Source organism: Pollachius pollachius, assembly GCF_949987615.1.
Source record: "Pollachius pollachius genome assembly, chromosome: 4".
Taxonomy (NCBI): domain Eukaryota; kingdom Metazoa; phylum Chordata; class Actinopteri; order Gadiformes; family Gadidae; genus Pollachius; species Pollachius pollachius.
In genome coordinates this window covers 18,346,608-18,361,869 of record NC_136937.1, presented here as the reverse complement: position 1 = coordinate 18,361,869, position 15,262 = coordinate 18,346,608, and the positions used below count along the sequence as shown (strand labels likewise).

At 43.9% G+C, this 15,262-nt stretch overlaps 1 protein-coding gene across 1 annotated transcript in view; it reads left to right on the top strand.

The window, feature by feature from the left end:
• Positions 1 to 899: 899 nt before the first annotated feature.
• fibcd1b (fibrinogen C domain containing 1b) overlaps positions 900 to 15,262 on the top strand; it is a gene marked incomplete at both ends in the record, with an annotated part of 95,566 nt that continues 81,203 nt past the window's right edge. The window contains one exon of the mRNA XM_079735951.1: positions 900 to 971. Coding sequence (XP_079592077.1) covers positions 900 to 971 — 72 coding nt within the window. The remainder of the gene's footprint in view (positions 972 to 15,262) is intronic.

Genomic DNA, 15,262 nt, shown 5'->3' with positions numbered 1-15,262 from the left:
GGTCTGTCATCTCCACGGCTACTTCTGTTCTTCTTCATTTCCAGGCGGGCTATATCTGTGATGTGAAATACCTTTTCTGTCCCGTGCCCCACTCCCCCCATGCAGATCTCTCTGCAAACTAGGGCAAGTAAAGGAAGCCGTTTGTACCGACAACCCCACCACCACCAGCACCACCGCCACCACCTCCTCCACCACCACCACTACCTCCACCCCACTCCCCCAGCTTCAGCACCGGAGAACTGTCGGCTCTTTCAGGCGCGGGGATCCAGGACGTTTTGGCTTCGTGTTCGCCAGCAGTGGGGCACCCGGCTCCCGTTCGCCTTCTAGTCTGACCTGGGCAGAGTTGGGAAGTGACAGCCTTTCGCTGTGCGCCTGTCCGGCTTATAGGCTTTCGTAGAAAAAAGAAGCGAAGCTTCGTTTCATTTTGCGATTGTTTTTTGTTGGTTTGGGAACGCTCCGCTGGATGAGGAGCCGCACCTGCTCTCCTGCTCTCCTGCTCGGTATCCGTTCAGCACGCTTTGGGATCATTTTAACTTTGAGAGTTGAAGGTGCAGCATCAGAATAACAATTTGGCGAATACTGTGTTTTTTCTTCATTGGAATAACGGAGCAGTATCCCCAAGACACTCGGGGGGGGGAAGTAAGTAGTGTTAGTGCGTAACGGGAGCGGGCGGTGTGGCCCCTGTGAGCTTGAGATGGCAGCGGGGCTCCGAGTAGATCCTCAGCTCGGCTGAAGTTGAGTCTCCTGCCTCCGTACCTTTCTACAGAGCAACGTTTCTTTCTATCCATGGAGTTCATTAAACGGAACAACTAGAATAACCCAAAAAGGAACGAGCTTTGCGTTCTTCTCTAGTCCGCCAGGGATATCAGGCGGGTCTCGGTCTTGCGGTTCTCCGGAGAATGGTAAATGACACATGGGGAATCATGAATAGCTCTTCAGAACTCGAAGATGGACCTCGGCATAAAAATCAGGTATGTGGATAGAATACCGTGCCATGTACACGCTTTTAGGAGGACAGAATTGGTGTGTGCGTGTGCGTGTGCGCGCGGGTGTGTGTGTACGGGGTACTCTTGACGCAGTGTTATCCAGCCGTTAGAGAGCTGGTGTTGGTGTGTGCGGTGCATGCATGCATGCTCTCTCTAGGGCACAATCCTATTTCGTGGAAAATAGTGGTGCAGATGAGGCTGTCCAACTCCCCCGGCCTCTGACGCCTCATGTTCCTGTCTCGATAGACAACTACCCGCACGTCACTTGACCCCCCTGGTCGGTAAGCGTAGGAACCTGGCGCAAAATATTCACGCGTTGGCTACTCTGTCCGAGGATAAGATCAAGCGAAGTGTGACCATATCTAACAGAGGATGACACTTTGCGTACGCAATTAACAACGTGAACCAGCTATTGCTGTGCGAGTGGTATTTAGTTGCATTTTTTGTATTCGTATCAGGCATAACATGCCTCAAATGATTAATTCATACATATCTTTGGACAACATAGAATTCGTTTTCTCTTCCATGTGCATTGAAGTGTACAGCATGGAACACTCGGGTAATGTGACCCTCAATGCATTCCTATGCGTTATCATATGCTGGAAAGAGAGGGGGAGAGGGGAGAGAGGGGAGAGGGAGAGAGGGAGGATGGGAGGGGGGGAGGGGGAGATAGAGAGGGAGAGGGGGAGAGGGAGAGAGGGGAAGGGAGAGTGGGAGAGAGGGGGATGGGGAGGGGGGGAGGGAGAGGAGGAGATGAGGAGGGGGAGAGGTAGAGAGGGAGAGGGAAAGAGAGAGAGGGGAGGAGAGGGACAGAGGGATGGGGGAATGAGAGAGGGCCAGAGAGCGGTGGACGTTCGTTGCTTTGAGAAATTACTTTTTGTCAAAGTGTGTGTCTGTGTGTGTGTGTATGTGCGTGTGTGTGTGTGCATACGTGTGTGCCTGCCTGTGTGTATGCGCGTGTGTATGTATGTGTGTGAGTGTGTGTGACAGAGCGTTGTGCAGGCTATGTGAATCCACTGTTGGTCTAAATAATAGCAGCAGTCACACTAAATAATGCTAGATATACAGGGGGGGGGGGGGGGGGGGGGGGGGGGGGTGTTGTAAAGAGAGCGGACGTATCAGATGTGGTCAGTTGATCAGCCTTCACGATGATCTCCATGTTGGAAACAATTAGTGTGCACCGCTGGCCGGGCTGAGCAGATGACGGGTGTCTGCAGAGAGGAGAGTGTGTGGTTACGGCCACCTGCGTTTACCCTGGAGGAGCAGAGACGGCTGGTGCCGGCTGAGATGAGAGGGAATCGGATAACACACGCCGGGGAATTTCATGTGCCATCAGTTTTTCAGAAACCTTCCCTTTTTTCAACGCGCTGTCGAGCTGCTACATTTTTCAAACGTATGAGGTCGTTCCCTGGCTCTGCCCCTCAGTGTATAATTGATCATTGAGACGCACTCGGGATGAGATGCGTGTTTGGTTATACCCTCAAGGAGTGTGTGTGTGTGTGTGTGTGTGTGTGTGTGTGTGTGTGTGTGTGTGTGTGTGTCCTCTGATTAGAGCACCATTGCTGTGGAAAGGCCCATCATAATAGATAATCATCTCAGACTCAACTTGCTATGGCTCATACTATTCACAAACTCCATAGACTTCATACATAAACTAGACTACATAGAAGGCCAATCTACTTAGGCCAGTGTATCATCATGTGAAGGGAACATACCATACAGGTGTTCATGAAGTTACATTCAAACGCTTTGCATATAATCCCTTTATATTTAAGGAGTAATTGTTTTATCTGTCAGCACATCTGCTGTCTTCTTCCCCACAGTGAATGTATAGTTACCGGCCCTCTTTGCATTTAACCACCATCTGAGTGACCTTACTCCATATACTTCAGTGAAGACCGGTCTTAACTGATCAACATGGATCCGCTGTTCTCCCGAGGATCAGACGTTGGCCTGAACCACCTGTTCCACCGCTGCTTCACACGCCTCAGAACTCATGCTGCTTTTCTGCTCATTTGCCTCCTCTGGACTTGGTTAATGTCCTTTCAGCATAAAAGCCCTACCTAGGCCCGTCCGGGGTTCTGCTGACCAGGAGGCTGCAGCCCTGCTATTATCGTCTGTATCCAATGGTGTTTCATGCCAACTGCGTGTAATAGGCCCTTTTTATTCAAGCAGCTGGCCTCCTCGCTGACGTGTCAGTACGGTGTGCGTTTGTGGGAAAGCACCATGCAGCGATGTTTGTCATGAAAGAAGAAACAAATGGCAAGCTGGAGTGGGTAAAGGTGTCTCTCTTTTCTGTGTTTATTTGTCGAGCAGTCCGAAATAAACTTTACCCATCAACTCACCTGAGCTGTGTAGATGGTGTTTACTGGTAAATGAAGGGTGTTCCACGGTCTTCTGGTGTGGTTTTAGCAGTGGCGGCGGCCAGATTTCTAATAGCAGTATAGGTGCATGGCTAATTGGAGCAAATCAGTAAGACTGATGATCTCTAATACCCCCAAGAACATAGGAGACTGTGAGTGTGTGTGCATGAGAATACCTAATTCACACACACACACACACACACACACACACACACACACACACACACACACACACTGACACACACAGTCCTACACACACACAGCTGCACACACACATACACATATACCTACACACAGCTGCAATCAAACAAGCACACCTACACAAAGCTGCCTGCACACATGTAAACACACACACACACACACACACACACACACACACATAGCTGCATGCACGCATGTACACACACATACACACACACACACAGGAATGAATTTTTTTCCTCCCTTGCCCCCAAGCAGCCCTTGTGGCTGATCAGAACTTCCAAGGTTCCCCACCACGGGGCCAAGACCCCTCCGGGACCCTTTCAATATGCAAACACTTGATTTCCGCCCTAGCGGTGAATGTGAAATGTTTACTGCACTGTGTGTTGGTTTGTGTGTGTGTGTGTGTGCATGTGTGTGTGTGTGTGTGTGTGTGTGTGTGTGTGTGTGTGTGTGTGTGTGTGTGTGCGTGTGTGTCATGTCGGTGGGGGCTGGGTTCGCTGGCTAACCTTGTCTGCCTAATGAACCCACTGAGCTGGCTGGGAGGTGGCGGGGGCTTGTCGACTGGTGGGTCTGAGCAGAAAGGGCTTCATGGTTCTGTGGGCCGCTGATTTCCCCGTGGGTGGCTCTGGCATGGCAACGGTGCAGGTCTAACAGCTTTAGATCCTATTCTGTCCATACACACACACACACACACAAACCCCCCCGGCGTCCTGGTTGTGCTCTGGGGGGATAGGCTAAAGACTTCAGTTCAGAAAAACCATCAGGTAGTAAAACAAAGCTATATACATGTCCTGTGTGTTTGTGTGTGTGTGTGTGTGGTGTGTGTGTGTGTGTGTGTGTGTGTGTGTGTGTGTGTGTGTGTGTGTGTGTGTGTGTGTGTGTGTGTGTGTGTGTGTGTGTGTGCATGTGTCTATCTCTTTATATTCATGTGGGTTTTACTGTCTTTCTTTTGTCTTTCTGTCTGTGTGTGTGTAAGTACGTTTATTTGTGTGTCCGTGTGTGTCTGTGTGTTATAACAAGCGTCTGTGTTTATATATATGCATTTGCGGTTCATCTTTGTGTGTGTGTGTGTGTGTGTCTGTGTGTTATAACAAGCATCTGTGTTTATATATATGTATTTGCGGTGCGTATGTGTGTGTGTGCCTATTTGCCTCTATTTCTGTGTTCATATGTACATGTAGGTTTTTCTGTGCATTTCCATGTGTGTGTGTGTGTGTGTGTGGGGGGGGGGTGAGTCAATCATTAAGTGTGTGTGTGTGTGTGTGTGTGTGGGTGAAACTATCATTAAGTGCGTGTATGTGTGTGTTTGTTTGTGTGTGTGTGTGTGTGTGTGTGTGTGTGTGTGTGTGTGTGTGTGTGTGTGTGTGTGTGTGTGTGTGTGTGTGTGTGTGTGTGTGTGTGTGTGTGTGTGTGTGCGTGTGTAAGGCCATCAATCTCAGTTTGGCGTACATCTCTCTCGGTGACCACCTCCACGCTGGTGACAGTGAATACATCACTTCCTTCATCTGCCGTTACATGGCCCTGTGTGAAGGATCGCAGGGCTCAGCGTCTCTCTATCTGTCTGCGCCGCTCGCCAAACACCGCGCCGTCCGCTCCTGTCATCAGGTCTCACACGGAGGATGCTCGTGTCAATTACCGCGCTCGATATGCTAAATTAATCATGAGTGGAATGGGGGGTGGGGGGGGGATTTGCGAAATTGTAACGTTAACATTTCAACATGGGGTTGATTTGCATCCCAACTGAGTGTTTTCGTTACCAAATACATGTTGGGATAGTATCGAGTATTTCCATTTTTTGTGTTCATCTTGGTGCTGTCAAACATTAGCGTCGCATTAAAACCAAATCATTCATAAAGGAAAAAAAATAAAAGAACCAGCAACAGCAAAACAACGATTATTGTCGACGATAATGGGTTATTTTACAGATCAGATTCACTGCTAGTGGCATTGCAACTGCAATGAAAATATATGAGACAGTTAATGAATTAAATAAGCTAAATAAACGTCTATCATTTGTGTGATGGATAGTTTATTCATATAGCTCAGCTCTAATATTCTTAGGGCAGGGAACTTGGGTTTAATGAGTCACATCAATCTTTACAGGACAAGGTTGGCATAATTCTATTTAGGTATTATTGCATTATTGCCCACTTCCTGCTGAAATTCTCCAGTGCCTTCCTGCAGATCAACAGTATTGTCTTTCCAGTGGAGAAATATGTTTTCCTTTCCTTTGCAATCCTGGTAACATACAAATAATATTTAAGGCAAGGCAAGGAAAAGCAATTTAAATTTTTATAGCAAATTACTTACATCAAGCAGTTCAATGTGCTTTAACCTGTTAAGCCCTAGGCCTATTTCACAGGCCTCCTGCCCGAAATGACATGCCCAAAATGAATAGAGTATGCCTCCACATCTACAAGGGTTATATGAATAAAGTTGGTTTCAAAAAGAAGGTAACACCTGTGGGGTGGCTGCAGAAGTGTCAGAATCAATATAGATGTTACTGTGTCAGAGTAAATTCAGCTACAACATAGTAAGAAATGTCAATTTTCAATTTTCGCCTATAGAAAACAAATTATTTAGAGTGAATACCACCTTGAAATTATGGGATAGTAGCCCAGAACCTTTAGGGAAACACATAACAACATCTGATGAGTACCCTGTTCCAGGATAATTGCTAATAAAGTGAATAAATGATTTTAGAGAGGTTTTAGTACAGGTAGGTCCAGGCGGACTAAATGGTGCCATTTGGGCACTTTTGGGCACCATCAGTGCCATTTGACCTTTCTAAGGTACCAGACTGTAAAACTAATTTTGTTTCACTGACATATCACTATAGGTATTCATTCCATCCAAATTCAACAGTTTTGGCTTGTTTTGAAAATTCACCCAGACCTCTATACATTTTCCCAGTCAAAGAAAACCATACAATCGAAATGAAGTTTGACTCCAACTGGAGCAGATATATTTGGAAACAACATATAATAAAATCAAACTGTAAAAACAAACGTAAAAATGAAGCTAAAGAATACAATCACTAGGGATAAAGATATATATATATATATATATATATATATATATATATATATATATATATATATATATATATACACACGCTGGCAGCAACTTTGAACAAATATAACTAGCTAACTAAAACTAACTATATACACTAAGGGCTGTCATGCCACTGCTGGAAGCAGTTCTTTTTGGAAGTGAAGCACAAAGGGACCTGGCACTTCCTGCAGTACAATTAATCCGTGTCCAGTTCTGGCAACAGCAAGTCACTGTCGTCAGACGAGGACTCGAGAGGGACTACAGTAGCCCCACTATCGCTAGTAATGATAGCAAATGCCTCCGCAAACGTATAGGTCTTTCTCCTGCCTGCCATTATTTATTTGAAAAGAATAACAAATGGAAAAAAAAGGCAAGAAAATACCAAATAACTAGCTAACTACTAGCCAGCTAGGAATGCAAACGTTGTAAGAAGCGTGTTGTAGGAGCGTATGTCTCTATCTAGCCGGAGTTTCTGCTCTGAGAATGTTCTCGGCGCTTCTGGCGCGAATTATGCTGACCTTCCAGTCAAACGCGGGAAGATATATTGGGTATGCATTGGTCACTTTGGATGATTGACCCCTCTACCGAACCGTCAGAGCCAAAAGAGTCGAGGGACAGTCAAATGGAGGGACCCAAATCCATGTAAAAAAAACACCATTCGCCAATCAAAAGTATCACATTGTATAACGTTTTTTATTTGTTTATTTATTTTGCTCTTCTTTGGCTGCTAGTTCAGTGAGTTTTCGTAGAGTGATGAGAGTGATATCTTTGGAGTCTGTGGAGCCTCAGCTTTCAAATGACATATAGTTTGTGTGGGTGGCATGAAGTAGCGAAATCGGCGGCGGCCAGTATGCGCGCATGCACGTATTGCGTGTTTTGCTACGGGCTCATTTAGTTGCTTGGTGTTCGAATTGTGTTTTGTTTAGATAAAAATGGTTATCATGGGCTTTTAGCCAAGCTTCTTCCCGTTACGTGGGTATGTACCATGGACATGTTGGAGCATGGTGGTGCTGTTTACAGCACACGTTGGCGCAGCTGCCCCCGCCCCCGGGGGGCGCTCGGGTTTAAGAGGTTAAAGAGAAAAAGACAACAGTATGATTTATAGTGAAAAAGTACATGCCAGCAATATAATGAAAGACCTTCAATGAAATCACACATGTACTGTTAAAAATAAAGGGAGAAAAAGATAAAAAGGAATAAAATAAAATAAAATAAAAATACCTTCAGTAAGTTCAGACATTTCTGATATGAATCAGACAATAAAATATAAATCGATAAGGATTTAAAAAAAAGGAAAACATTAGAAATGTTAATAGTATGCATCACTGAAAAGCTTAGTCTTAAGTTTTGGTTCAAAAATAGAATACATGTTGAGATTTAACGATAAGGGGCCTAGGATTGATCCCTGAGGAACACCACAAGTCAGGGTTGCTGGTTTTGAGTTGTACTTTTCTATAGCAACAAAGTAGCTCCTGCCCTGTAAGTAAGATTGTAGCCATGTTATGACAGCACCTGTCATAAAATGTTTATTTTATTTAACCATAAACAAACATTAGTTAAAGCATTAATAAGCATAAATCAACAGTTAATCAACAGTTAACTAATGTGTCCTGTAATAATTTACTAATGGTGTTCATGTTTACTAAGGGTTTTCAACTAAGGTAATGGTGTTCAAGATTACGGTACCAACGTATACATTATTAAACAAAAATCCTAGCCCTAACCTCTATGTAATCCTTTAAGTAATACTTATTAGTTAATTAAGTAAGGTTAACAATTGGTTAATCAAGGTCACTATCGTAAAGGGACATTGTTACCATAAATGTGCATTGTATTCAGACAAAGTCCATATGATAGCAAGTCCAGTTGCTTTCACTGAAAGCATTCCCCATGTTAACTAAAACAGGTCTTGTTTTAAGAAACCTTGCAGCAGCGAGGAATTAAATATCAGGCGGTTCACTGCTGAGAGCGGAGTACTCCCAGCACGATGTCCACTGTGTTTATACGAGTTCAGCCGGTCCAAGCAGGGACAGGTTGACCCTGGGACTTTTGGTTGGTTGGATTTTTGTGGACAATAATTGGAATAGTTTTTCAGACACAGTGGAGACTCATCGGAGCCGCCTATCTGTTGTCTGCAAAACAAACAACCTTCACTCCTCACTTTTGAATCACACCGACCTCGTCTTTCATGAAAACAGCTTCAGTTCGGGGAACGCCGTCCCGTTCTGCCAACCCATGGTGCTTACAGATCCCAGCATGATTGATGCTTGCCTTGTCCTTTTCAAAGCCTCTTTAGTGTAAGGGTGTTTACCTTCTTAGTGTTTTTTTGTTGGTTTGTATTACGATGGATCGTCAGCTGTAGGATCAAATCCAAAGTGTTTTATAATGGTGAGAGAGAAAGTGAGAGAGAGAGTGAGTGAGTCCCATCCCGGAGAACTCATTATGTTAGTGAAGTGTACTTTAGCATTGAATGTAACTGTCTACCTTAATGGACGCTAGCATTTGATTGTGTTAGCGTAGCGGGAGCTAGGCTTCTGCTGTGGACGTTAAGGGGGGGGTGGGGGATGGAGGGTAGCATGTTATTCTGAAGATTATAAATGGCGGCATCTGTTACCTGTGACTTTGGCCTTGTTCTTTCTTTATCAGCTTTTGTTATCTGACCCTTCTCTCACTCTCGCTCAAACCCTGTCGTCCGCATGGAATAAGAGGGCAGATGTAGTAGCCTACATATGAAGGTGGATCTCCTCTTTGCCACACTAGATATGTTGCAATAGATATGCATTGACATCATGCCTACCTATTAGAGAGCTTCAGGATGTATACCCCGGGGATAGAGATCGATTCAGCCTCTGAAATGTTATTAATATATAACCTCAGCCTTATGCCTGCCCTATGTACACTTTCTCATCAGCAACCCCTTGTGGTGTGAGTTGTAACGATACTTGTTATCTAAAACTGTGATGCTCCTGAATTCAGTAAAATTCTGTAAATTATTCTGCGAGTGTGACTTCCAGTCAGATAACACCTGAATGTGTCCTTCAAAAAAAAAATTCTGTCGTCATCTTTCAAGTTCAAAATAATTGATTATTATTGATATGAAGCCTGGGATATGTGCACACTATATGAGGTAATGTCCTATGTGACGACGCTAACTTGACGGCGATTGTGGATGATTGACCAGAGTTGTGGATGAGCAAAGTTGATTCTTGTGATATTTTCAAGGTCAGATATTTTCTTATGGAGTAAATAGCTGCAGTAGACAAGTTAGATAGGGCAGGTTCAATGAAGACAGTTATTAGAAATATGTGCAATATTTGCAGCCCAAATTCGAGCAGCACCAATCTGTATTGCTTTGCCAACAGTCTTTGTTAATTCAGACTTTAACCATACTGACAATGGATCTTGTGTGTGTGTTTGTCCATATGCATGTGTTTACCCTGTTGGTAATCAATATTGACAATACTTATTTACCTATTTGTGTATTCAAATAAATAATGGCCATTTGTGGAATGTATGGTGCACACACATTGTATTGACTCACCCTGTGGACCGAAGGGGCCAGCATTAGGAAGGGTTATTGACAGATGTGTCAGCACACCGTGCCGATACTTCCCAGTAACACACCAAGGATCAGGAGTGAGAGAAACAGCAGGGGAGGGCCAGATGGACTGATGGAAAGATATAGGGGGATGAGTACTTAGAACGATAAAGAGGGATGAAAAGGTAGAAAGATATAGAAGGGTGGATTGGTAGAAAGATATAGAGGGATGGATAGGTAGAAAGTTAGAGACGGATGGATGGATGGAGCAGATGGATAGATACATACAAATATGTAGTTATATGGATGGATCGATAGGTAGACAGATATAGATGGAGGGCTGGATGGATAAATAGAAAGATACAGGGGGATATATGGGTGGAGGGATAGAGGGATAGATGGATGGGTGGACGGGTGAATAGGTAGAAAGATAGGTATCTAAATGGATAAACACATGGATGGACAGATATATCCTTGGGTCTATAATTCAGAGAAACATTTTATTGCAGAGGGCAGATTTTCTTATGGAGAAACCCTTTTGTTCAGCTTTGGGTGTATCTGCTCTGGGTGGGGAATCGTTTATGGCTGGATTAAAAATGGAAGAAAACAGCTGAACATTGTTAAATGGAAGCGGAGAGCAGGGCAAGTTGTTCCTTCCTCAAAGCTCCTTTGTCCCTTTGCCACAATTGTTCTCATGCATTTCATTATACATTTTTCATGGGGCTGATAAGATTTAATCAAAACTGCATTAGACTCCACCCTTGGAAGATGGATGAGGCAGTTGTTGATAGAGAACTAGATGGCGGGAGATGAGCCAGAAGGTGGGGGTGACTAGTAGCGATAGAGAGACAGTGAGGGAGAGGGTGAGAGATGGGGAGAGAGTAAACATTCTGTGAATGTGTCACAGAGTCCCGTCGTTTTGATAGACAACTAGCCAGACTCATTCCAATGACAGATTGCTCTCTATCTCCATATCTGTAACAAGAAGTGTCCAATTTCCTCCTGGTGATCCGATCTCAGAGTAATAGAGCTCCCATTCAAGTAGAACCAAAGTGCTATCAGAAGGATACGTTAGATTAGGCCTAATAACTCTTGTGGGGGGGACCCCCGGCGATGGTGACTTTCTTTGTTCCACGAGCACCCACTCAATCAACATCAATCATGCAATCACTATCCCATCACATGCACGCACACACACACACACACACACACACACACACACACACACACACACACACACACACGCACGCACACACACACACACACGCACACGCACACGCACACACACACCTACCCACTTACGCAGCCAAACATGTACACACGCATGCACACATACACACAGATGAAAGCTCAAACAGCCACACATGCATGCAAGCATTTGCACATGAAACCACCAGTTATTAAATGCGCACAACACATATTTTCAGATTATGTTTATGTTAACCCGAGTGTACGTTGGGTCTGAATGGTAAATGATGAAGGATTCATTTGCTACTATGGTTAGTGGATGATATATGGCAAATAGAAGGTTTGATCAAGCATCCAGTCTGCTGAGAGCAGAGAATCTCGAATTTAGTCATTCAAACAAACAAAGAATGAAAATGTTCATTCTCAAATGACTTTGGCAAAGATAATTAGTGTGACTTCCGGCCAAATCTTCAAGATCGCACCACGGACGTTGGTACTGCATCAATCTCAGTGCTTGTTTTCACCAGTAACCTCCTCTTTGTACCCGGTTGTCACCTTCTGAATGAGACCTATGCTTGTATAGCTTCATAGTCTCCCTCAAATTCCCATTATAGGCTCCACTCAGAGCCAAATGGAGTCGTTTCCTTAGCAAACAGGCTGCCTATATTAGCGGCTAATGGCTCAGTCAAGCTAACAAAGAGGCACAGTGGTATCTTATTACAGAGTTAGGAGTGGGTGCGCATCTGAAGGTTAATAATTACTGAAGGGGTGGACACTTTGTGGGATGGCAGAGAGCAGAATTTATTACTTCTTGATCAGGTTGATCAGATTCTTGTTTTCTGACAATGCAGTCAGATACTCAGTGATATGAGGTCATGACGGTCATGACCTGATTCCTGAAGACTCCAGCAGTGTATATTGAGACGTGTCTCATTCTACAACTTGTTCATGTATAACGTTTTGGATAATTGAATCAGTGCATGTGGAGGAAAAGATTGAGTCCAGGCGATGCAGACGCACACTCCCGAGAGAGAGAGAGAGAGAGAGAGAGAGAGAGAGAGAGAGAGAGAGAGAGAGAGAGAGAGAGAGAGAGGGTTAGAAGATAGGGTTTGAAGAGAGGATGGGGAGATGCTGAAAGGTGAAGATTGAAGGGAAGATTAATAACACAAATAAACTAAGACCGAGAGAATCCTAACCGTAGCTGAGAGACAAAGAAAGAAAGGGACATCTAAGTATTTATTACGTCTGCAACCCAATTAACCAAACGCCCCAGCAACAAACCCCTTGTTCGGATATTAACCACCATACATTATTTATGTGACATCACAAATTCAATTTGGCCGCCGCTATTCAGATGTCCCGGGTGAAAGTGGCACATTTGAATAAATAGGGACTTTAACTGAGGCGGGATGTTGTCGCTTTGAAAGTCCTTGTTTCAAAAGGTCAAATTGAACAAAAACCTTTGCAGAAAATGGATCTGGAAAATAACGTTTAATATTGGAGAAACTGGAGAGAGGAAAATGTGAATCACCAAAGTTAAGAATAGGCCTACTATTTATTTAACCGTAATCTCCTCTGAGTTGGTTTGTTTGTTTCTAAAGTCTAAATAATCATGCAGTGTTTTATATCTGTCTACCCCCACTGTGATGGAAGGCATTGTAGATATTGCAGCAAATAGATGGATGCACGTCTTTCTTAACATGGTCTCAAATGGGATTTTACTCTTAAAGGCGGTCAACACAGCGAATATGAGCTCAGCTATTCCTCGCTTTATGCTCCATGTTGAAGCTTAAACGACGCTCTGCAGGTTGCACATTTCAAATGTCAGGTTAGTTTCCAAAGATGTCCTGATAGAGGCTAACATGAAAGATATCTGCTCGGTCTTTTATGCAAACACTATGGTGTTTATATGCTCAGAAAGGAGAAATACTTTCTCAATACTGCCCCCTTTGGCTTAAGTGAACTGCAGCCTGCTAGCGCCCTGCGTTGGAACATAAAAATCGGAAATTAATGTTGGTTATAAACATGACTAAAAGTTATTTAAAGAGACGATGGGAGTGGCTTGAGTGGATGATACATTTTCCTGACAAAACTGACCTTGTTCTAATTATAACAGAACTCACAAGCTGTCGTACCCAACGGAGAGTCATGGAAGTTCTCGTTTAAAAAAAGAAATGGAACCATGCATACATTTTCGATATAATCAAACTGATTCATCCATGTTAAAATCAGACGCAGTCCCTTTAAGAAAATAAACTAAAGATATTATTCAGTACTCGTTAATTAATATTTTTAAATTCATAGCTCTGATGTTTGTGCCCTTTTTAGGAGTTTTAGAATTTTTAAATTATAATATGCATCAGGTCAGTGGAAAATGCAAATTCATAATTATACGATAAAAACAGCTGGTTGGACTCTGCTTATATTAAAAGGCCATTCCCGCATTATTATTGTAATTTGGTTTTTGAATTCCTGAGCATACATTTTTGCCTCAACAATGACCTTGCTCTACAAGTGCTTACGATATGAATCTGCCCCACCCATTATAACACGTCCCTCTTTTGTTCTCCTCTGCCTGTCTCTGCCTTCTCCCACAGTCAGACACAGACTCACTCTCCACGCACTCTTCACACACTTACACACATACACCAATATGCACACAGCAGCCGTGCACATGCATACACGCACTCACATACGCATTCGCTTGCGCACGCACACATATACACACACACACACACCACACACAAACACACACACACACACACACACACACACACACACACAAACACACACGTACATCTGCCCGCACACGCACAGTAACACAAATCAATCAGGCTTTAACACCCTGGGATTCCAAGAGCTAACATTGATTTAATGCAAACGTGATGCATTGGAAAGCGCTCTTCATCAAGCAACAGAATGACGGACAGCGGCGGGTGTAGACAGCAAAAACAAAAACGACAACAAAAAGGCGGGTGTTGTGGAGGAGGAAGAGCTGCATGCTCAAGGGCGCTTCAGAGGGATTGCGGAGGTCCACCGCGGGACCTCTGACCTCCTCTGCTGCCGGTGTCGACCTCTGTCCTTCATCTGACAGGCGCCAGGACAAAATGATGATGGGGTGGTTTTTCACATCGGCATGCTTCCTCTGCTTTTCCTCCTGTTTTGCTGCGCTTTTGGGTTCTCCTGCTGCTTTCTAGTCGGGAGCGGGCCGTGACAGCAGCTGTCAGCCCGACCGCAGCATGGGGTGTGGATCACGAGGATGGTGTTTGACTGTTTATTCACTGTGTCTATTTTAACTAGTCCTCGCTCTCGACTCATTATTTCAGACCTCACGCTAAGTAACTTATCGGGAAGTTCTGCAATACACAATCTCTCCGAACTAAATTATAAAATATAACAGGCACAAGTGCCTCCAGGGTTGGAGGCAAACATTTGTAGTGTGTGTGTGTGTGTGTGTGTGTGTGTGTGTGTGTGTGTGTGTGTGTGTGTGTGTGTGTGTGTGTGTGCGTGTGTTTGTGTGTGTGTACGTAAGCCCAAGTACAAAGTGATGTGTATAAAGGAGCAATGAAACAATGTCATGGACATCTCAGAGGGTGGGAGTTTATTTTGAGAAATGTCAAGGTGAGATGATGTGTCTATACATTTATATAAAACTCAGGACAAACTGTTCACAAAGAACATGTACCATGCTATACCCTAGCCATGCAAACCCAAATCCGTTTTTGCAATTCTACTGTACCCTAACATAGCATATTCTATCTTAGCATAGCATAGGCAGCATCACCTACCATATCATATTATATCATAGCATACCCTAACATAGCACAGCCTATCATAGCATAGAAAATACATAAAATCTTAGTATACCATAGCATAGTATAGCATAACCTTCCATCCCATACAATATCAAATAATACCATACCTCACCA